The 23,771-nt window shown below is 42.5% G+C and overlaps 1 protein-coding gene across 1 annotated transcript in view; it reads left to right on the plus strand.

The window, feature by feature from the left end:
- Nucleotides 1–988: 988 nt before the first annotated feature.
- The window catches only part of Dpt (dermatopontin), a 29,082-nt gene continuing 6,299 nt past the window's right edge, over nt 989–23,771 (plus strand). Inside the window, exons 1-2 of the mRNA XM_034513687.2 lie at nt 989–1,355; nt 13,712–13,837. Of these exons, the coding sequence (XP_034369578.1) occupies nt 1,051–1,355; nt 13,712–13,837 (431 nt within the window). The 5' untranslated portion in view covers nt 989–1,050. The remainder of the gene's footprint in view (nt 1,356–13,711; nt 13,838–23,771) is intronic.

The raw sequence follows: 23,771 nt of genomic DNA on the forward strand, positions 1-23,771 counted from the left end.
CATACTGTGGAACCCTTCTGAGAAATTACAAGAGGTGGGTGACTGACAGCACAGTCAAGTCTCGCAAGCAGGGGTGAGAGACTGACTCGTCTGGCATGGCCCCATTTATTTACAATCTGGAATAGACACAATTGTAGGGACACACATCAGATTGTTGGGGAGCAGAACTAGGTATTGGGAAAGACGAGGATGCAGGGGAATATGAGAGATGCTCTGGCCCGTCCAGTCTACACTACAGCATGATTTCAGTGCAGTCTGCAGGACTGTATGCTACACAATTAAAAAGCTGGCCTTTATTTCATACACTGTACTTCAACAAAAAGAAAAGTCAATGTATATATGAAAGTACCAACTGATAATAATCACTGTTCATTTGAGCTTAACCAGTTCTATACTTAAGCTAGAGCTGAAGGGATCAATTCCCCAACTCAAGCAGATGCTGAAGCAGAGATAATGCCCTGCTGCTTTTTCCATGGACCAATAGCACTTCTCCCTGCAAGTTAGAAATTTTAACAGCTGACCTGAAGATGCATACATCTGCTTCTACTCCAAATTAAAAGATGTTGGACCAAGAACGTAAAAGAAACCAGGCTCCTAGGATCGCTGTGTGTTTTGAAATCACCACCTGGATTTCTGTATGATTCTAGAGAGCTAAGCTGGAGAACAGATACAGGGGTTGCTAGTAAGGGAGTGGAAGATGGGCGGGATGCCAGGAGATGAGGGATAGGTAGGCAGTTGAGGGGTCTTTCTCAGGTGTTTCTGAGCAGAGTGGAGCAGCTGGCTCTGGAGCCTCTCCGTGAAGTGATTCTCCAGGGAGATTTCCTTGATTTCCATGTTTCTTGCCTGTTCATAGAATTCCACCTTAAAACAAGCTGGACTCAAGCAAAGCCAATTTCTCAACGTGGAAAAGCTTTTTTGCTTCAGCAATGACACACTGCCGTTGGATCCAGTTCACCCACATCTGGGAGCCACATGTCAGCGGCAGCTGTATAAAAGTCAGCCCAGCAAACCGAGGGTGACTTTTTTCTTTTTTGCCAGAAGCCGGGCAGTATGGACCTCACTCTTCTGTGGGTGCTTCTGCCACTGGTGACCACAGCCTGGGGCCAGTATGGTGACTACGGGTACCCATACCAACAGTACCAGGACTACAGTGATGATGGATGGGTAAATCTGAACCGGCAAGGCTTCAGCTTCCAGTGTCCCCACGGGCAAGTGGTGGTAGCTGTGAGGAGCATCTTTAACAAGAAGGAAGGCTCTGACAGACAATGGAACTATGCCTGCATGCCCACACCCCAAAGCCTCGGGGAGCCCACTGAGTGCTGGTGGGAGGAGATCAACAGGGCTGGCATGGAATGGTAAGAGGCAGCCATTGCTCTAGGGATGGAAACATCTGTGCATGTACTTCATGGGAAAGTTTGGTTCTCAAGGAATAGCATGGCACATAGCCTGGGCACATCCTAAACTTGCTATTGCATGCTCTGGTGGGCAGATCTGTACAATGTAGATGACACGGTAAGGTGAAAAACCAGGACAGGGTACGTCCCACGAATGATAGACTTCTCTGGTTCTAGTCCTTCAAAGGCCATCCTTACACTCAGTGTGTCCTGCAAGCTGGGTGTGTGCATGCAGAATATTTACCAAACTTCCAGAATTGAAATTTTCTTAAGGAGCCTATAGAAAGTGGGCATCACTTGTGACACTGGAATAACATTTCCATTTTGAAATGATTTACTGTTTCCCAAAAATATTACTCCAGGACGGTTGGGAGAAAATAAACAATTGGGTCTTCAGCATCAATATTCTGAACAATATTGATTCAAAGTAAGTGACTGGGTAGATTAGGACTCAGCTAGAAGCCAAGGGTAGTGAAGTTAAGTAGCACTCTGCTGGTCTGGTGAAGTTTGCTCTGCTGGGTTTTACTATCAGGATTTCTCTATGTCCCCCTCCCTCTCTCTTCGTGTCTCCTGAATTTAAAGTAGCCTCTGTTGCTAGAATATAGTTTACCAAAGGTTTTTACAGGTGCTGTCCTGCCCTCTACCTTTTGCCTTAATCAATGGAACGGAACTGGTCCCAGTTTGTGCTTCTCTGTCGTGTTAGACTATCTCAGCCCTGGCATTTGCTCAGAAACCCATCTTAAGAGCCAGTGATGGCTAGACTGGTCATTCATAGCTGTCCAAATGGAGCCTAAACTTCAGGGCTTAGGGAGAGGGTGGAGGCTGACCTAGGAGAGGCAGACTGAGGGAGGAGGTAGCCCATCTGGAAGGCTGCCAGGTGTGCTGTCTTGCTCAGCAAGACAACTGTGTGAGGGGCTCCTGAAGGGCAGGGATGGAATGAGCATGAGCATCTAGGAGGGAACATCATAAAACATTAGTGGTGACACTTCCAGCCATCCAGAAGAAATGCCATGAGCATACATCACACCACACACTATATACAATTATCTCATTTAATGCTCAAAGCAAGTCTATAAATCAGGCTGTAGGTTGGCAAACTGTGGTCTGGAGATAAGGTGGGTTTCCACAGCTAGAAAGACAAGATTTGGATTTGAGACAGTCTCAGCTTTAAAGAACACATGCTGAGCTCCAGCAGTGGGCTCCCAAGAGCCTGCTGCCTTCACCCCAAGCCTACTCCTGTCAGCAGAGCCAGGGCCCAAGAACCACACTCAAGCTAGTTTGTCATCCTGGGAGAAGGTGGGAGCTACAGGAACTGGCCTTATGTTGGGTGTCAGTTTGATTAGTGCCCCTGAGGACAGGGCCTGCCCACCTGTGGAGACAGCATTACAGGAACAGATGCAGACTGAGGAACTGCAGAGGTTTCTTGAACAGGCTGTTAGGCCATGCTTATCTATCACCTCTGCCTCTGCCAAAAAGATCCAAAACCCCTTCAGACACATAGACTCAGACCAAGCTTGTCTTGAGGACATAGAGCAGACCCTGGTGAGTCCCAGCAGACAGGCTCATTGACTGGCTTCAAGGGTAGAAATGACCTAGTTGTAACTGCCTGTCCAGTTCACCCACCCCAGGGACCATCACTGCCTGCTTTCTAACCCCTTGTTAGGACAGCAGTGGGTGAAGATTGCCTAACCCCTAACGGGAGAGCCCTGGGCTGAGTCACAAGCTGGGTTTTGGTTCTGGTGCTGCTGCTGAAATGCAGTGTCCCTCAGGCCAAGCTTCAGCTGTCTCTCTGCCGCTGCCTTTGGAGGATGAACCCTCAGACGTTGCAATCTCTACACAAAGGAGCCACTCACTTCAGCGTGCTCTTGGCTTTTGCTTGCAGTCTCTTGAACCATGTGTTCACCCAGCAAAGGAAAAAAGCCAAATGCCATTTAGTTTGAAACGTGCCCATTTGCAGCTGGTTGCCATGAACTCCCAAAGTTGAAGAGAGAGAGAAAAAAAAAAGATAAAGAAGAAGAAAAGGAAAAAATGTGATTTTTTTTTAATGTCCAGGATCTAACTTCTTTGCTTTCCTCCTTTTTACCCTCCATTGTTCATTGTTTCCCGTCTCCACCAATCACAGGGCTAGAAAGTCATGAACACATAAAAACCACCCGACCTAGCTACCCCAGAACTGGTACCCAATTACTCCCTAGGCAATTTCTCCTAGACGATTATGACTTTGTGTTCAGACTCCAGTCTCAGTGAAAAATTTGGAAGGAAAAAAAATTGTTCACAGGATGGGAAGCAATTACGTCTCCCCGACTGGCTGCCTGTTCTTAATCTGTTGTGGGGTGGAGTTGTTGACGAGCTTTCTGCAATTTGGCTGTCTTGTGTAAGTAAATTAGCTTTCAGGTTTATTTTAAGAGGCAGGAGGGACAAACACAAACTTGACAATACAAAGGATCCACGGAAGAAAACTTGCTAATGGGTAGCCATCTTTTCTGTGCGCTACCATCAGAGCGGAGTGCTGTTATTACTCATGGTGTCCGTGCTGAAAACCGCGGTTTCAAATAAAGTTTCGAATAAAGCAGGGTGCCTGGTTCCACCACTGACATTTCTGCGAGGCCTTAGCTGGTCCCCTGTGAATATTCATACCTCCTCAGGGACAGGTCTGCAGTGTTCTCAGGGGCGTCCTCTGACTTTGGTTAGCAAATACCAAATACCATGGGATACACAAGTATTTTGTGGAGCAGGATGAAACTGGAAGTTGTAGCGAGTGGGAACTGCCTATATTGGCAGGCTCCCTCTGAGCTAGGATTCTCCACGCCTTCTCTCTGTATTGTCTTAGGTTCTCAGTTTCTTCTGGAGAGGGTGGGGGTGGGAGAGAATCAATGAGAGAAGAAAAAAGAAATAAAAATTGTGATGCTTCTAGGAGAAGAAAGGGATTCTAGAATAAATCCACATCTAAAACAAACATTTGGCACTTTAACATCTTGTTTAAGGGCCACTAATAATGATTTAGTGAATATGGAACTTGACAAACTTATTTGGGGCACACCAGGCTTGTGTGAGGCCTGTATTTGGAGGAAGGATGTTCTAGGTATTTGTACTACTTCTTTTTTTTTTAATTGGATATTCTCCTTATTTACATTTCAAATGTTATCCCCTTTCCCAGTCCCCCCCCCACAAAATTCCCTCCCCATTCCCCCTCTCCATGCTTCTGTGAGGGTGCTCCCCCACTCTCCCATCCATTCCCACCTCCCTGCCCTAGCATCCCCCTACACTGGGGCATCCAGTGTTCACAAGACCAAGGGCCTCTCCTCCCATTGATGCCCAACCTCTGCTATGTATGCAACTGGAGCCATGGGTCCCTCCATGTGAACTCTTTGGTTGGTGCTTTAGTCACTGGGAACTGGGGGGGAGAGGGTGTCTGGTTAATATTATTGTTCTTTCTATGGGGTTACAAACCCCTTCAGCTCCTTCAGTCCTTTCTCTAACTCCTCCATTGGGGACCCGATGCTCAGTTCAATGGTTGACTGCGAGCATCTGCCTCTGTATTTGTCAGGCTCTGGCAGAGCCTCTCAGGAGATAGCAATATCAGACTGCTGTCTATTTGTACCATTTCTATTCCCTGTACTTCAGAGAATATACAAAGACATTTTAAAAGCATCTGTTTTATTAGAGCTGAAATTTTGAATTGATTAATCCATGACAATACATTGCTTATGTCTTTAAATTTTTGTATTTCCACATTTATATGACAAAGTCCAATATTTCACTTAGCCTACTGTATCCACCAACATGAATGGTAGGGAACCTTTTAAGTTTCCCTAAGAATCTCTTAAACATGTACAGAGCCTGGCTGACCCACATTGTTACTACAGATGAACTTGTTATTAGATTTACATTCTTCTATAATTTTAATGTTTCAGTAAACTAAAATATTTCGTAGAGAACTCTTTGTTTCAAAAGGCATAAGGATTAAATGTTGCATAATATCTTGGCTTGAATCCTAGGTCAATAAAGGGTCATTAATGGAAATACTTGTAAATCATAATAATTTCTAGAGCTTAAGCTTCTGCTAATGTAATTTCTTAGTGTTTAGAAATATACTCAGGTTTGGGACATAGCACCAGGGAAGTTCAATGAAGGACAGACATGAATCTTAACATCATTTTTAAATCTAAAGTTATTCCAAAGTGGAAGGTTGAAAGTTAAGAATTCAGGCTGTCTATTTGCATGATAGGAAATTCAAAGACAAACAGAATGTAACAATATTCAAGAACCCCAGGCCTGGAAGAGGACTTGCAGAGAATATAGACCAACCTTCTTACAACATAGGTTAGAAACAAAACCCCAAGAAGTCCAGCAATTGAAAAGTCAATGAAATCATCATAGGAAGTAAAAATTGGATGACCCATGCCCTAATTTATGTGGCATTTTAGGGCTTGTACCTATATCTATCTGCCCAATCTGTGGTTTGTACTATAAACTTTGCTAGACTCTGGTAATATGAAGATTAATATCACAAATCTATGTCCGTGAGTTACTCACAAGCCAATCTTATTCGATCTCCATAACAGTATTGGGAGGAAGGTATTCAGGATTTTTGTTTTCTTAATGTCTAAGCATTAAGGAATGCTCACTGATGGCCAGTGATGGAGAAACAGTCAAGCCTTACACCCCATACCACAGATGGGTATGAAATTTTTCTTGGTTTTTGTTGTTGTTGTTGTTTGTTTGTTGTTTTTGTTTTTTTTAAGATAAGCCATATTGCTGAGCTAAAATAGATTCCATGTAAGAATGGCTTCTGAAGACAAAGCTGAGTGTGAGAAACAAGGTAGTTGTGGCAGACCGAAGATCTGGGCCAACTTCCCTTCTAGGTCATTCTACTAAGTACCGGAAATCAATTGTCTGGGGGAACTTGATATTGTTTTTCTCTTTAAAGAAAGTTTGATGATAAAATTCACTCTTCCCAGTGTGGGACTTGCCTCTGTCTGGTATCTGCTGATGTCAGCTTTCCAAGCAATAAAAGACTTCCAGAGAGCTGGAAACCTTAGGGTGTGCCTGTGAGTATATGTGCACCTGTGTGTGTGTGTGTGTATGCACAAGTGCATGTGTGCCTGTGTGTGTGTGTGTGTGTGTGTGTTTCAAGGCTTTGAACTTTAAACATAAGAGGACTAATTCTCAAAAGGCAACCCCACAACAAAGCTCTGTAGCTATTATGTCCTCAGTTTCCATGACAACAGAAATGTGTCCTATTAATTATTATAAAAATGTTAGAGGATGTTGGGCACTGAGGCACTCACTTTTAATTCCAGAACTCAGAAAGCAGAGGCAGGTGGATCTTTGTGAGTTCAAGGACTACTTGGTCTACAAAGAGTGTTTCAGGACAGTTGGGGTTGTTATACAGAGAAACCCAGTTTTGAAAATCAAAACACAAGAATTTTAAAGGATATCTGTGTGTCCTTAGATAAGTTACCTAGCATCTCTAAAATCACATTTCATGTATAAAGCAGGGAAGATAACGCTAGCTATTTTTGCCCATTTCATAGAATTGTTTTGATGATTAAAATGACTAACACAGATTCCATATTTAACAGACTACCCAGCCCACGTAACTCCTTGTGAAGGGTTGTTCATGCTCACTGTTAGGACACTCAGTGGAAACTGAGGCTCTCTGAGACAAGCCACACCTAGCTGGTAAGTTTCAAAATAGAAGTGGCAGGATACATGGACTTTTGGAATATATAATTCAATTAGAATCTATGAATATTAAACGAACAATTTCAAGCATCTTGAATACTTGCCACAACTTAATAGATACTAGGGTAGCATTATGTCAACAGGTTAAAAAGTAGCTTAATAACTTTTAATTATAAGCCCTCCACTCTTAAGCCTGCTTTCTGTCCTTGCATAGTCTGAAATTTTCTGGGTATAAGGACTTCTCACAAAACAAACTAAATCTCCTCAGAGGCCCTTTGAATAGTCACTACTAGCTGCTTTCCTACAATGGATCTGTCTGTCTGATAGGTTGTTTCTGCTTAATTGTTGGTAGACAATCCAGCAGTTCCAACACATCCAGCCTGGTGATAGAATTCATATCCAGGAACAGCAAAAGGAGAGCAGCCTGCATACAGCTGAACTTTATTTAAAAAGACCATTCATGCCCCCATCATCAGGGCAAGAAAATAAGTGGTGTGGTATTTATCTTCACAGAGCTTGCATTGTCACACAAGTCGGGGCAGCCGGATAAAAACTATTTTAAACGAAATGTGTGATGGTTGTATGAATACATCACAAAGAAGGAAACCGTCAATCTGAATTAGAAAGTGTGAGAGTTAGTAGGGAGTGGAGGCTGAAACTGCATCTTACCCTCTGAGACTGGGCACATTGCTGGGGGAGTTCTACACTAACCATTCTTCATGAAGGACCCAAAGATTACAGGGTTTTTTTAAATCCATAAATAATAATAAATAATTAGTTTTAAATATAAAAATTCAGAAATTCAGTTTTTTTTAGATTAAATAGCCTTATCCTCCATCTAAGTTTATATCTCGACCTGTTACCTTGTCAACCTTAGCAGGTCACTGCCCTGACACCCATCTAGTCCCCTGTCCTGTGCTCTTTCATCATTGGTCCCACTTGCTTTTTAAAATGCTACACTATCAGAGGATCTGCAAGGAATCCAAGAAGAAGACCCGGAACTCTAAAGCTTTATAGATTGTGTTTTAAATGGTTAATGGTAACCAAAGAATTATTTCAGGAAAAACAGAATTAAAACCTAAAGCTTAATTGTATGTTACAATTATCCATTTTGAGGAATGGAAGGAAATTTGGAAAAGTTCAGAAGGCTGTGTCACATGGGTCCATCAATGCAGGGAGTTGGCCACTGATGTAGAATATGGACAAAACTACTCTTAGTCCATCCCAGCCATGACGCTGGAAACAGGCAAACAGCCCTGAAAATATGTGTGTTATGAAATAGGCCAAGACTAACACAACCAGATCACCCAAGTTAAAAAAAAAATTTTTTTTTGAGAGCCACTGACCAAGGTGGTACTGTGGCCTTCACTTTTATACCCAACTCAATCCTAGTTTCAGTTAACTGAAATCTTTGGTTTTCTACACATTTGAACACACACTAGCAGAGATCTGAGGAAGAGACTAAAACTCCACAGACCATTTTTAAAAAAGAAAAGAAAAAAAAAAAAACCTGCCCTCCTCTCTCACCCTCCTCCCCTCTCCTCCCTCTTCCTTCCCCCTTCTCCCCTCTCCTCCCTCCTCCTTTCCCCTTCTCCCCTCTCCTCCTCCCTCCCTCCCCCTCCCATCTCTGACTGGTGTTCTTTCTTCCTGTCTGATCATTCTAGACTTGGTGAAGCTCACATATAAAAAGGGAAAGTCTAGCTGCGGTGCTGTTGGGAGCAGACGGACAGTGTAATGCCAGTTTTGTTTGTTTATTTGTTTGTTGTTTGTTCTGTACTTCCTTGAAGGGAAGCATGCATGAAAGTATAAAACAAGCTCAAGCTAGATCCCTTTCTAGTTAATGACTAGGTTGGCCACTCTTGTTCAGGTGTCACTTCATCGAGTCCTCACTGTGCTGTAAATGAGGACCCATAGAGCACATTCACATCAAAGTGGAAAGGAGACTTCCCACCTACAGATTCCTCGGGATGAGGTCCTCCTGTGACCTATTATTTCTGTCTTACCATTGCAGACAGAGGGGTACATTTTCTGTCTCTGCTTCTAAGGTGATGGCCTTGAGATGAATCATTTTCAGAAAGGCTATTTTCCTCAGAACACAGGAGGAAATGTTGTTGTCACGGCAAGAGTAATAGCCTCATGCTTTCCCTTCCAGAAAACTTCCAGCCTTAAGAGGTGTGAAACTGATATTATTCTTGTGTTTGAAGAAATTGAATAGCAAAGAGATAATGAAAAAGAGTGGGAGGAGAAATCTCTGGAGCAGAGCACCTGGCCCTCGAGTGCCAAGGGAACGTTTTCTTGGAGTCTGCTGAGGACTTGAGCTCATGCCACAACTCATCAGTAAAGCTACAGCCTTGGGGTTGACACACTCTAATCTGCAGACCATTCAAAAGCAGCAAGCCAGTGCTGTGAAGTGTCCCAGGGCCTTGACATGTCCTTGACTGTTTTCTTTGGTTGAGCTGGAGTGTGTGGGCCAATGCAGAACCTTCCTGCTCCTTCTCTCAGCCTTGTCAGCTGCCCACACCTCTTCTCATCTGCCTTGAGCCTGGGCCTGTAATTCTGAATTCTGCAGCTATACCCAATGCTCACATGAGCTTTGTTTCCTAAGAGGTTCTTGAGAAGGCGACTGAAAGTGTAAACAGGGCATGTGAGTACTGCATGAAGCGACGCCCATTTGGCACCTTCATCCTCCAGTGGGGATGCTCCTGAAGCAGAAGGTAGGAACAGGAAAATTAACCACTGCTCCAGTTTGTATAGGGGCAACCTAGAAAGAGAAGCAGAGCCTTTCAAAGACTCGAATGATAGGCCATTACATGCATTCAACTATCAAACATTTACTGGACAAGCCTCAGGCATTACAAGGAATACAAAATAAAAATTAAATAGCCTTTTCCCACAAGGTCTGTACTATCCACTTGGGGTGATGAGAGATAACAAAGCATCTGTGTACAGAGTGGGGGGAGTATCCACTCTCAGTGAGCTTCATCCTATGGGCACAACAGCTCAGAGCAGGTATATGATGCTCCATTGACAACATGGGAATGGCTCTCACAAAGTAGACTCCAGCTCTCTGTGTAGACTACACCAAAGTATAATGACAGTAAGTGACTTATGTATCATCAAAACTCCAACATTCTCAGAATTTTCAATGCATTCTCTTATTTTGTCTTCAGAGAAATGCAAATATATATCACTCTCCTGCTCATTTTACAGAGGAGAAAACCTAGGTCATTAGATGGCATGGTAACTGTTCTAAATGACTCAGCTAATAGTGAGGCACCAGTCCAGCAGCATAGCCTATGATGGCAAACCCCCTGCCATGTCTGTCTTTACATTGTGAATACATGGCCCTACCAAAGTCCAGTTCTGGAAGAAACAATTCCACACTACCAAACTCACATCAGGCACTACCAAAATATGCAGGCAACATAGCTGAAGCTCTAGAGGAGTGCTGATATTCTGTTACCTTTCTCCAAATGGTCTGAGACTGGGGGCGTGTAGGGAGCAACTACTCTTCACGGGAAAGCATTATTTGAGGGGGCATGTGAAAATGACAGCATTCTTCTTGAAAGGCCCATGAGGCTGGCAACCAGAAGAGAGCCAGAGGAGAATTTGTGGAACTTGGATTGCTTTCAGAACTGGGCCTCCACGACATGGGTCGGCTTACCTTCTGACATTCATTTTACATAAAGGAGCTCACCACAAGGGGAACTCTTTTCCTTATAGGAAGCTGTGTACACAGAACACAAGGATAGAAGAGTATCAGGGGGATAAAGCCACACCCGAGATGGGTAGTAAAAGGCTCTGTTTTGGAGGAAGGTAGTTATTTAATGAGGACACAATAGGAACTCTCATAGAGGATGAGTGTGAGCTGCCTTTTTCCTTTAAAGACCTTAGGGTTTGCTTATGACTCTTAGAGCTTATACTGGTTTCCTCCCACCCCCACTGACTTGGAATTGAGATGAGTAGACACACCTAAGAGACACATGAGGAAAGTTACTTTTCCATTGCACTGTGACAGTCATGGTCGAATGTCAAATGTATAAACCCAAAGTGGCAATACTCTTGAGGTTAAAAAAAAAGGCTATATAATCAAAAGGCTCAATTTACATATAGATTTTATTTTTTGATTGCACAGAGCTGAATTCTCTACTCCAAACTTGGTACCACTCTTGAGAACATGGTTGAGTAAGCACCCAGCCCATTTCTTAATTCCCTTTTCATCATAGCATTCAGTGGTTGAAACAGAATAGTAGTAAAGTATAAGTTGTTGATGAATGAATATATTTTTAAATGTACATATGAATGAATACACACATAAATGATAAATGAATAAAAAGGAAAGATACATGAATTAATTTCCACCAATGGGGGAGGAAAAGAAAATGACACAAATAAATGCCTCAATATTACAGTTCATTTAGGTTGTCTATAGACTTTAAATTTTCTCAAGCCCTATTTTTAATAACGCTTCTTGAATGCTTTATCCCACCACCCACAGAGGTAGTGGAAAAGAAAGGTTATTAGGATACAGGGAAAGTGAACCTGTTCAGAAATGGTTCTTTGGAGAAAATCTCATCTGCATTGTCAGGAAATTCACCATTCAGTTTACAGGTCAGCAGTAGCAGCTCAATCCACTCACAAATACTTCACAGATACACCAGAAGTCTAGTTTGGTAGAGTCCGGATAGCAAACATGAATCAGCAGTGGTGGTACAACCTAGCAGAGACAGCCAGGCCTCAGCTGAATAGGTATGAGTCAGCAGGAGGAACCAGGACCACTAGGGACACCAGGAGAAGTTCTTTGCTGTACCTCTCTCAACGAAGTGGAGATCAAAAAAGACTCAAGACCAAGAAGCATTGGAAAGCTAGCTATGCAAACAAGCCCCATCCGTCACTGTCTGTTGAGTCCTATTTATACTCCCTCCAAATATCACGTGTCCTCCACAAGTCTTTCCTCACCATATGTGTTGCCTAGGTACATGAGTCTGTCTTAGCAAAACTCCACAGGAGTCTGTAACAGCTGACATCACTCTGCCAATCAGCTCAAGTTGGAAGAAGCAACAAGAAACCACCGGAGCACCACCAGAAGTGTTTTGGTGCATTTCTCTCTGTAGAGTCAGAATAAACAGTGCTCAGCTACACATTGTAAGGAGAACCAATACATGCATGTCATTAGTGAAGAATTCATCATGGGTCCTTTTATGTGCTTGCTTTAGCAAAACATTCTTTCACCTGTGCCTGCTTCATGAAAACATTCTTTCACGTGTCTGTCCCAGAAAAACACCATCCAACATAACTGACTTTCCAAAGAACCCTTAAGTTTCCTCTTCAGTCCCTCCACCTCAGTAGTCAGTACAGGGAACAACCCTCCTTTTATATTTGCTAGAAAGAGTTTTATTTGCAAATCAGGGTTAATCTAGCAGGCTTCAGACTATGTACCATCAGCCACTCACCTTCGGTTTCACATGAGAGAGGACAGACAGATTGATATTCCAGGTGCCTAAAAAACTGAAGGATACAGAAGTCGCTGAAGACCTGATTTGGAGGGACTTGTACTGTGGTTTGAATATGTTTCATGTATTATAAACTTAATCCTTGAATTTGTGTGTGGACAATATTGGGACATAAGTTCTTTGGAAGGTAATGGGAAACAGATAAGGGCCCTATGATAGAATTAGTTTCTCTGTAAGCAGAAAAAATAAAACCCAAACTGGTGTGCTGCTCTGTCTTAACAACATAAAACAGTCTGGAAAAACTTAGAAAATATCATGTTCTACATAAGGCAAGGAAGCTCTGAGGCCAGGAAGGAAACAGCCATTGTCCAAGCAGAAAGGACCAAACCTTCAGACAGTTATCTGAATAGGGAAAGGTGGAAAGAACTTCACTGTCCTTCATTTAGAGAGATGCCTTAAAGACAGAAGGGGTGGGTTCAGAGACCAGCAGCACAGGTAGATGAAAGGGAAAATTCCCTCCTCACTTAGGACCGGGATGGAGGGCTCACCTTACTGGAGGAATCAGAAATGATAGGACAGAAAAGGGGCCTCTGGAGAGAGTTTGAACTCAGTTGGCCTGTGAATTTTCTGTGAGGAGTTTTCCCATGTTCCTAGCTCATCTGTAGGTGCTAGGGGTGAAGTTCAGAGACCCACCTCAAAGGTGGTAGAAAGATTCCTGGATACTCAGACAGAATGCTGACTGTAATCCCAAACTTCCCACTGAGTTCCCCAGAACAGCACTGTGTCTATCTATATTTTGTGTGCTGTGTAGGGAGAGAGTAAAATGTTAATTTGAAGCTCAACAATTCATCATAGATCTTTGTCAGCTTTCTAATTTAAATTCAAGCAAAATGATTTATAGCATCCTCAATTGTAAAAGTCACAAATTTTCTTTCATCTGATTATACATTTATGGAAAGTTATTAGGAACAGGGTCTCCCAAGCTTCTTTCCACTCAAAGTTGTTGAGTCATTAGAACTTTTATGGCATGCCTGTAATTTCTGCAATACAACATCTATTCTTTGTATTGACTAGAGTAATTTGTAAGGGTGTGGGTCAATGAGAGAGTATTAACTCTGTCAGGAGGGTCTGAGGAAGGTGTCCTCATTTATCAGTGCCCTGATTCCTTCTCTACAGGTACCAGAAGTGCTCTAACAACGGATTGGTGGCGGGTTTCCAGAGCCGTTACTTCGAGTCAGTGCTGGATCGAGAGTGGCAATTTTACTGCTGCCGATATAGCAAGAGGTGTCCATATTCCTGCTGGTAAGTCTGGTAGCTAAACCTTATTAGTCAGAGCTCCTGGGGGTGGATGGGAGCCTACAATGACCTGGTCCTTCAAATAAGCCCAAGATGTCACAAACCAGCTTGATAAGCAACAGCTAGAATATAGAAGGGAATGAAAGGCTGGGGGAGACCATTCATCCCGGAAAGAGCCCTACAGGTTATCCAACCCGATGTCCCTGTACCCTTCTTCGCCATGATAAAAGATACAATGCCTAGGATTTCTAGTGGCTCCTGTCTCCATGCCTGTTCCCTCTGTCATGATGATGATGCCACCTCACATCTGAGTCTGTTTGGGACCTGTATTCCTCCAGCACTTCCTGGAGTATCTAAGTCTCTCATGGGCCACACTCTGATATGGAGTTAAAGACAGAAAGCAAAACAACAATCACAGCAACAGCAAAACAGTGCTGGTGTTTTCTGAGTTGCTTGGCAGCCACAGCCTGGGATGTCCTATTTCTTTGTCTCTCCCTGGGATGAAGCCCAGTGCTCCCTGACTCTGGCTTCCCATCTTCTATGAGAGTATACATACATTTAGTCATCCTGAAAACTCACACCAGTTAACCACACAACTTATCCCAAACTCTCTGGCCTACAAACAACTCAGGCATTTAAGCCTTGGATAGCTATCCAAAATCAACATTTGAAGTTTGGCTCATTCAAGGGATTTGTCTCTGTATTGTCTGGTGCTTGGGTGGAAAGCCTTGTGGGTTCTGTTCTCTGTAATCATGGTGCTACTCCTCAGACGACCCAGTGATGCACAAAGTCTCTAGAGACCGACAGTTCTCACAGCAGTAACAGTAAATTCACAGCTCAAAGTCAGCTGATGTCTGAAGCTACATGATGGAAAAGAAACCTCCTCTAGCTTCACCAAAACTGCCTCTTATCCCACCACAGCAGGTGAGCAGGTATACCAAGAACTGATGCTTGAGCCCAAGCAGACCCAGAAACAAAGATCAAAGATCTGCATATTATGCTGGACCCAAGGAATGCTGGTAAACACAAGTGCATCCTGAATCACAGGCTCCATGCCATTTTTTTACTGTAATATCTTTCCTCTTTGTCCCCTCTGTAACTGTTCTGTCCCTGGAAAGACACCTTTACTTTTATAAAAACCTCAATGTGCCATTGAAAATGATGGCAATATTTATTTACTGTGTCTCCATTTAAAAAATGGATGAAAACTGCAGTTTGCCATCTGTATGGATGGAAACAACATGCTATTTTATTCTATCTGTATATGGATACCTCACTCTACTCAAACCTTGAGTACCTGGTATAGGAAAACTCATTGATCTTTGTATAGCCAATGACTGTCTGGATCTTAGTGGTGTGTGTGTGTGTGTGTGTGTGTGTACACTCCTGTGTGTGTGTACACTCCTCTGTGTGTGTGTGTGTACACTCCTGTGTGTGTGTACACTCCTGTGTGTGTGTGTGTACACTCCTGTGTGTGTGTGTGTGTGTGTGTGTGTGTGTGTGTGTGTGTGTGTGTATGAGAGAGAGAGGTAGACAGGAGAGAGAGAAGGGAGAGAGAGAGGAAGGGAGGGAGAGAGAGAAAGAGAGGGAGAGAAGGACAGACTGGGTAGAAGTTTCTTGTGTTCTTACAGTACCAGGAATCCATCTTTCTAAGCATGCATTTCAGGACTGTACCAAATCCCCAGTCATAAGTGATTCCTTAATAGGAGGAGAATTCTTTTTTTTTTTTTTTCAGAAAAATAGGTTGTTTTTGTTTTTAAACTTAAATAGAACTTTAAGTCTTCACCCCACCCTCTCACCCCTGCATTATAAGCTCTAAGTTCACAGAGATCTTAGATCTTTGTACTTATGCATGTCAAGTCCATTAAAAGGGATTTTTACAGTTTTCTCTCTGTGTGTTTGCCTCTGTGTGGATGAACATGTGTTCACATGTGTGTGCACATGTGCGTGGATGTTAGATGTATACTTGGGATATAGCCCCTTAGGAGACATCCACCTTATCTTCTGAAAGTCCTTTTCTGGGTCTTGGATCTTGCAGTTCTAGGTAAGACTGGCTGACCAGTGGGCCTCAGGTACTCTCCTATCTTGGCTTCCCTGGGGCTGGAATCATTCATGTGAGCCGCCATGCTCAGACTTCGACATAAATGCTGGAACTCAAAATCTTTGTGCTTATGGAGTAAGCCCTTTATGGATTGATGTCTCTCCCCAAGCCCCAAGGCCCTTTGGTGACATCAGACACACAGAAGATACTCCCATTTGTTCAATTAATAAATGTTTTAGCCTACGCCCTAGCTTTATGTGATAACAGGATCCTGGCATTGCCATGGGCCATGATCACACAAAGCTGAGTTGTTTTTAAAGCAGAGTCCCTTCCACTTTCCCAAATGCAGGAGAGGACTTCTAATAGGTCTTTCAAGGGCAGAAACACCCAGCAAGGCCAAGCATTGCCTTGCAGAAAACAGAACATGTGACAGGAGATGGCTAATATAGAGAAGCAGGGGTGAGCCAGGGGTGCACTGAGTCATGCTCGCCCAGGGAGAGAAAGAGGATTCTGGGATAGACACATTTTCCATCACAGTGAGAGCCTGGGGTCTCTGCCAGGATGAATGAGACAGCCTGCAGTAGCTCTTCAGACAGACCATCATGCCTGCTGCCTGCGGTCCTGGACAAACAGAATAACAGGGAATGGGCTTGGGGCCCAAGGTTTTCAGCCATCAGGCAAACAGAATGGGCTTGGGGCCCAAGGCTCACTAGTCTTAGAAAATCTTACTGACAACAGAGGTTGAACATGGATGTAGAGAAGGCAGGGACAAAGGAGAAAGCATCTAACTTTTCTGTAATCCTTGTCTTCTAATTGAGCAACCAATAAAAATGATACACATTCTGTATTGTGTGTCAACACTTGGAGCATTGATGCTTGAAGCTTACCCTGTATACTGGGGTACCAAGGCCTGATAAAGATAAATTACTGTGTACCAAATTCCACTATCAATCTAAGAATGCCCCAGATTCCAGTGGTCATCTGCCTTGCTTCCCCACAAATATTACATGCCCTTTCTCTCTTTAAAAATGACTTCCAAAATTCCCCCTTAGATACGGCTCATCGCTTATAATACTAAGAATTTAATGACTATAAAAAGGTATGTATAAGAAACAGAGAGGGCCTTAATTAATTTAACAATGGTCTAAATGAGATGGGCAACTCTTCTTGAATTGACAGAAACATTCAGGTTTCATAAAATTTACCCCCAAGCCTTGGTCTTCAGTGATCTTCCACTTGCCTTCCTAAGCCCCAACCCCTTATTCTCCCTCACCCCACCCAGGTCCAGATTATATCACCATTGGTCAGAGTCACAGGGTAGTGAGAATGACATCACAACTTGACTTTGAAGCAGATTCTACGAAATGAGTGCTTCAATGTGATTGGCTGTGTAGTTCAGACAGCGTAGGATCAGAGCTGAGAGCTCATACAGTGGCCTGTGGAAATGATACATTTTCCCTGGAGAAGTGGCATAAAGAATGTGCACCAAACTCCATAGAACACAGCATATGACTCACTGTTCCAAGGGTGTCTGGACATTTTAGTGGAATCTTTAAATTGCCTGAGTCATGGTGTTATATTATACCCTTCTAAATTGAATGAAGCCCCAAGGTCATAAGTTTTCAATTCTTCAGTATCTCAGTGTGCTGTCTGGACCTTAATATAAAAGCTGCCAAAAGAATAACTATATGTTATGAGTCCTTCTGAGCAGTAATCACAGTGAAATTGACATTGTTAGAGTGACTTTTTAATAAATTATAATTAAAAAAAAACCTTAATTTGTGCTTCTCGTTGTGCTTGATTCCTTTAACAGCCCTGCATGGTCAATCAACAGCTATGTCCTCCCTTCCCCACATGCCATGCTGGAAATCCCTGCACTTGGTACATTTTCTTACATCACTTTAGCTGACTTGAATTAAACAGTAGAACTAGACACATGAAAGGATAGATAGACATTTCTACCTACGTGTGTGTGTGTGTGTGTCTGTGTGTGTGTCTGTATGTGTGAGTCTCTGTATGTGTCTATGTGTCTGTATATGTGTCTGTGTGTGTCTGTATGTGTATGTTTGTGTGTGTGTCTGTGTGTATGTGTGTGTCTATATGTGTGTGTCTGTGTGTGTCTCTGTGTCTGTGTGATTATGTGTGTGTGTGTGTGTCTGTGTGTATGTGTGTGTCTGTATGTGTGTGTCTCTGTGTCTGTGTGATTATGTCTGTGTGTGTGTGTCTGTGTGTATGTGTGTGTCTGTATGTGTGTGTCTCTGTGTGTGTCTGTGTGTGTCTCTGTGTCTGTGTGATTATGTGTGTGTGTGTGTGTGTGTGTGTGTCTATGTGTCTGTGTGTCCAGCCATCATGGAATACTGATAAGACCAAAGGATCCCTTAGATGTAGAGTTATAGGATGTTGAAAGCTACCTTATGTGGGAGCTGAGAATTGAACTTTGGTCCTCTGCAGAAACAGTAGGTGCTTTTCATCACTGAGACACCTCCCCAGTCCTATGCCTTTGTCTGACACAAGCTCTATGTATCCTTGGCTGATCTGGAACTGCCTTTGTAGATCAGGATTACTTCAGAATTTCAGCAAACATTTCCTGCTTTTGTATCCCGAGAATGCTGGGATTGCAGGCATGCTCCACCATAGCCCACTCCCCTTATACACTGAAGCATACGTGTGACGCTTGTCAAGCAGATGTCTGGCACCTCTGTATTTTCAAGCATTTAGAGACTCCGAAATATCATCATTCTGGGATAGGAAAACAAAATCATCACCAACTCCCAGATGCATGTGGGATTTATTTGTTTGGTGGGAACCAAGGTGTTGTTCTGATTTCAAGAGTAATATCTCTCTGGATATCATAGCATCACTGAAACCTGGCAAGAAAGTGAATTCCTGCTCCATGCAGACATGCCGTTACTAATCGGAATCCACTGGACTAGATGAGTATGTAAGTGTAACACATATTTATTTAGCTGAAAGAATCCAAGTTTGTAGTCCAATGGTCTGTTAACAACCAACACATGTCACCGAAGGAGCCACAAACAAGCCTTCAGAGACCTTTTCCCTCATCCCCTGTCCTCAAACAGCTCCAGTTCCTCCAGGTTACATCCAGTCAGTTGGCCAGCTGGATTTAAGTTATGCATATGCATCCTGGAACAGAGGGGTTTTAGTAACTTGTTTGTTTGTTGTTTTGTCTAAATGATTCTATGGATCTGGGACTGTTCAGTAGGTCTGAAGAATGATCTGTTTGGACACAGTTGCCTGTTTAAATGACCTTTACATTGTCTTTCATTGTCACTGGCTTTCTGTGAACTCAAACTCAGCATTCTCTACCACTGCCCTCCTTCCCTGATCCTCCTTGTCCAGTTTGTAAGGCAGAGAGTAGCTTTGCTTAATCCCTGGACATTTCTAGTTCACAACAACAAAAGTCAGTTAAAGAGAACATTTGTCTCTTCTCTTCCACTGTAAATAATCCAGTCAAAAAGAAAAATCTTTGTGAACTCGGGCCCTGTTGTCCAGATTTTAACACCAGATGAGGTTTGTTGGCAAGACTATTCCTGTGACGCTGTGTCTAAGTCAGGAATGAGCTCATAGGCCTTTCCTCAGGGAGTCTGTCACCCGGCTCTGGCTGAATGGTCTCCTGTAGCACGGTTCCCAGAGGCCTGATGAAAAGAGGGATTGTCCACACGGATTGATCCGAGCAAGCTTAGGAGCTATTAGTGCAGAGATGGAAGCCCCTATATCTTGAGAAAACTAATCTGGAGGTTACCATTCAAGAGTGCACACTGCATGTGAACGTCCCGTCCTTCACAAGCAACCACCACCCTGCCCTGCATGCACTCAGTCTAGAGGACCACAGCTCCTCTGAGCCTGTGCAGAATCAATTGTCCCTTTCCTCAGCTGGAACAGCTGTCACACTTGCTGACCCCTATTCATAATGCTGATGTCTATTTGCTATCTGCATATAGGAGATGCCTCCCTTCAAAAACAGACACTTTAGAGATGTATCTGATTGTCTGTGTATCAAACAAAGAACAAAGCAAACCTGTCAATCACAGACCAAGTACCCTTCTATGCACAGGACTCTAGAAGCCACGCATCATTTCTTCATTCAGTTAACTAGTTGGTTACTAAATGTGGAAGAACAGAAAATAAGTACAGTTCACAGATTCAGGATAAGTTCCTAACTGTGGCCGTTATATTGCTTTATTTAAGTGATATCTTCTCTTTGCTCATGGAGGACCTGAGATATGGAAGTTGTAACGTTCTTCAAAAGAGTGAGCTTGATTCAGAGAGGTTCAGCCACCTCCAGATCCCATGTTATGTATAATGTGTACAGCCAATTACCTTTATCACAGGAAGAAAATAAGAGCAATGCAGATCAAGCATTTGGCAGCGAGACACAACAGACATCTAATGGCAAAGGGAAGGGGGGTTGTTTGCTTTATTTAGAGGGAGGAAGAAGTTGGAGGTGAAACTGTCCTTGTTGATGTACAGCTCAGGGTAGCCAGGCTGGTGACTGTCAACAGTAATCAAAACAAATGTGACCACTGCCACCCAGCCCTGGGCTTGAAGCAAGAGCTCGAGGCTCACTTCCAAAACAACAATTTGAAAAAAGTTCAGGGACTTTCCTCTTCTATTTAAGTCACAGACATCCTGGGAACGATGCTTCCGCTGTGTGGTGATACATATCTGAACCGTTTGAAATATAAACCCCCAAATGCCACAGAGGATAGACACTAACATTTTATGTTCCCTGTCGAAGCCCAAGTTCCCAGAATTCAGTCTGTCTACACAGAGAAGGGCATTTATGTGACTGTAGAGGACATGGCAATGTGGTCCCATTTGGCCAATGCTCTCTGGGTAGGAACCAAGACACCTGCTTCTTTGCCTGTGTCTTTTTATATTTATTTTTTATATATAAGTCCATTTGAGTTTTGCTGTAGTAAATATTTAATTTCAATTGAGGGGTTCTACCCTGCCTTTGATCATTCAGTTCTCAGATAAAAGAAACACAACCTTTATATTTATAATAAGCCTTTATTATAAATAAACTAGAGCTGGGCATATCTTTACCCTCTATGTTATTATATCTACTTCCCTATCAATAACCCCAGGTTATAACTTGCTGTGTTCCATCTGGGCTGCTCTTAACTCCAATTGCCCAGCCCTCGTGGCCATACTTTCATGACTTACCTACTCTATGGTGTCTTCTCTCTCCACCTTCTCTCTCCCCTTGTGGTCCTCCTCAGACACCCAACCCAAGAATCAGAGTTCCCCCTTCCTTTCTTCTGCTCAGCTAAAAGCTGTTGGCATCTTTATTCAACTGATAGTTTTATGTTTTTTAAATTTTTAAAAAGGATTTATTTATTTTATTTATACGAGTACACTGTCACTGTCTTCAGACACACACAAGAAGAGGGCATCAGATCCCATGACAGACGGTTGAGAGCCACCATGTGGTTGCTGGGAATTGAACTCGGGATCTCTGGAAGAGCAGTCAGAGCTCTTATCTACTGAACCATCTCCCCAGCCCAACCAATAGTTTTAAATTCAGAAGCAAGGTCACATAGCATTACTTTGTGTATATGTAGATTCTGTCATCCCTGGGCCTTGGCGGCCAGTATCTAGCATTTCAATATGTAGCCAAAGACCAAACCTCAACAGTGTTTTCTCATTCTATCTTTGCATAAATAGCTCAAACAAGTTGTGATGTAGTATAGATTAGGCATCTTAGGGCACTAACAAAGTCATCTACCCTGAAGTGTCCTCATTTCTTAGAGTGTGACAGAAAAGGCATTATACATGCAGCTTGATCTTGAACAGATGACAGAGATATTTAGGAAAGTCCCCCACCGACTTACCTGTCAGAAAGTTATCATCTTTTATTTAAATAGAAATTGTAAGCCAATCTTGACACATCAAGTCGATACTTGCTTAGTGCCTCTTCTATGCTCTGTAAACACTAGTTCATAAAATACGTGTATGGTGCCATGTACCAATGATGCCTCAAAGAGATCTCTATACCTGCCATCCCATGATGCACTCAGCAACTGTTCATTGAGTCCGGTTGTACCTGTTGAAAATTTCCATGATTCAAATATCACAGATGGGAAAGTCCTGTGTCAATCTTCCTTCAGTTCAAACTGATTTTTGGCTGCTCACAATTAAGATACCATTTAATTTATTTCCATCTTGTTCAGCCCTGTCTGACACAAGAAGTCATACAAATCTTAACTTTTCCAGTTCTCTAAGTTTTGGAACAAGAAGTGAGAAACTGTGCCCCAACAGATACTTCTTGAAATTGGTAGGAAAAGTAAGTAAACACACATGCATGTGGACACACACACACATAAACACAGTAGGTTTTTTTTTTTAATAAAAAGAGGGTAAATATACTCCCTATATTTCTCAGAAATACTTTAAAATAGACTAATTTCTTTAATACACTGTTTTTCCTTCTTCTTGTTAAACCACAGGCCTACTTGATTATTTTAACTGGGCTAGAAATGTGTGGTAATGCTCTGTATGAGATACTTTGCCAAAAAGCTGTCTGAAATGGCATAGTAATTCACAGGAAATCTGAAACCACACTGAATCTTACCCCTTTTAGCTTTGTGAAAGACAACACTATGTGCAATAAAACTTTATCATCCAGTTTCCTTTGGCCTCTCTTGACTTTCTGAAAAGAATGTAAAATTTGTTTCAGTTTTAACTCTGTAAGTTTAAAGCCTTTTATTTTCTTGATTAACTATTACTTGGGGGGTTATTTATTAGGACATTGTGTGTGTGTGTGTGTGTGTGTGTGGTATCATAAAAAAATAAATAGACATATATCTATTGGACTAAAAACATGGAATCCTAGAGTAAACTGAAACAGAAATTCTTGCTGCGGGTAGAGTTTGGACGGCTCACATTTTATCAATGATTGAGACCATTTCTGCTTCCATATTTTTAGTTTCCAGCCTCCTTCACTATTTCTCTTTATCCACGGTTCTGGAAGAAAGTCTATGCTTGTTCTCCTGGTTTTATGATGAAAACTAAACAAAACACAACCAAACATCAAAGCTAAAGCTAATTTGGACCAATATCAATGGCAGACACCCCACCTTCTCTGGGAAATTCTAGAAAGTCACCGGACAGCTGACTGCTACCACAGAGAGAAACTTCCTAGAAACCTGTCCACTGAGCAGAAGGCCCCCATCTGCTCACTAAATGGATAAGAAATCCTCACCAGAGCAACCAGCAGAGAACTATTCACCTCCCTGGAACCTAAGCCTTATTGATGTTTATTTTTAAGTGCAAATTTTTTCCCACTTAATTCTAATTGTTTTTAATTATGCAAGTGACCTGAGGGCAGGACATAGAGGGTTGACAGAGACAACAGCCAACTAGTTGGGCAAGTGGGTGAAGCCCAACACAATAGCGCTGAATGCAGACAGTGCCAGGGCAGAATTAAAAATTCTGGTAATGACGTTTGATACATTGTGTCTAAATGCAGCCTTTTAAGGTTCTAGAATGTTTTATGAAAGAAAGAAAACACACTCAAAATCCTACTTACATTATGTGTGTTTCCAACAGTCTGACCCCCCCACCCCCTTTCTCTGGATAAACTGTCATACAGCAGCTGTCACTGAATCCTCAGGTCACAAGCCAGTGGGATCCGACTGAGGCCCAAATCTTTATGTAGCACTTAGCTGGATTTTTTTTTTTTTTTTTTTTTTTTTTTTTTTTTTTTTTTTTTTTTTTGCTGTTGTTGTTAGACAGAGGAAGTGCTGTTTCAGGGTCTCTTTAAGCCCAGTAGAGATTTTAAAATTTCCTTTCATGAACATATCAATTAAAAATGCATGTAACCACACGAGGTCAGGCTTGGTATCTAAGATGCCCTAGTGATTTCTTCAAACG

The sequence above is a fragment of the Arvicanthis niloticus genome, chromosome 10, assembly GCF_011762505.2.
Source record: "Arvicanthis niloticus isolate mArvNil1 chromosome 10, mArvNil1.pat.X, whole genome shotgun sequence".
Classification (NCBI taxonomy): domain Eukaryota; kingdom Metazoa; phylum Chordata; class Mammalia; order Rodentia; family Muridae; genus Arvicanthis; species Arvicanthis niloticus.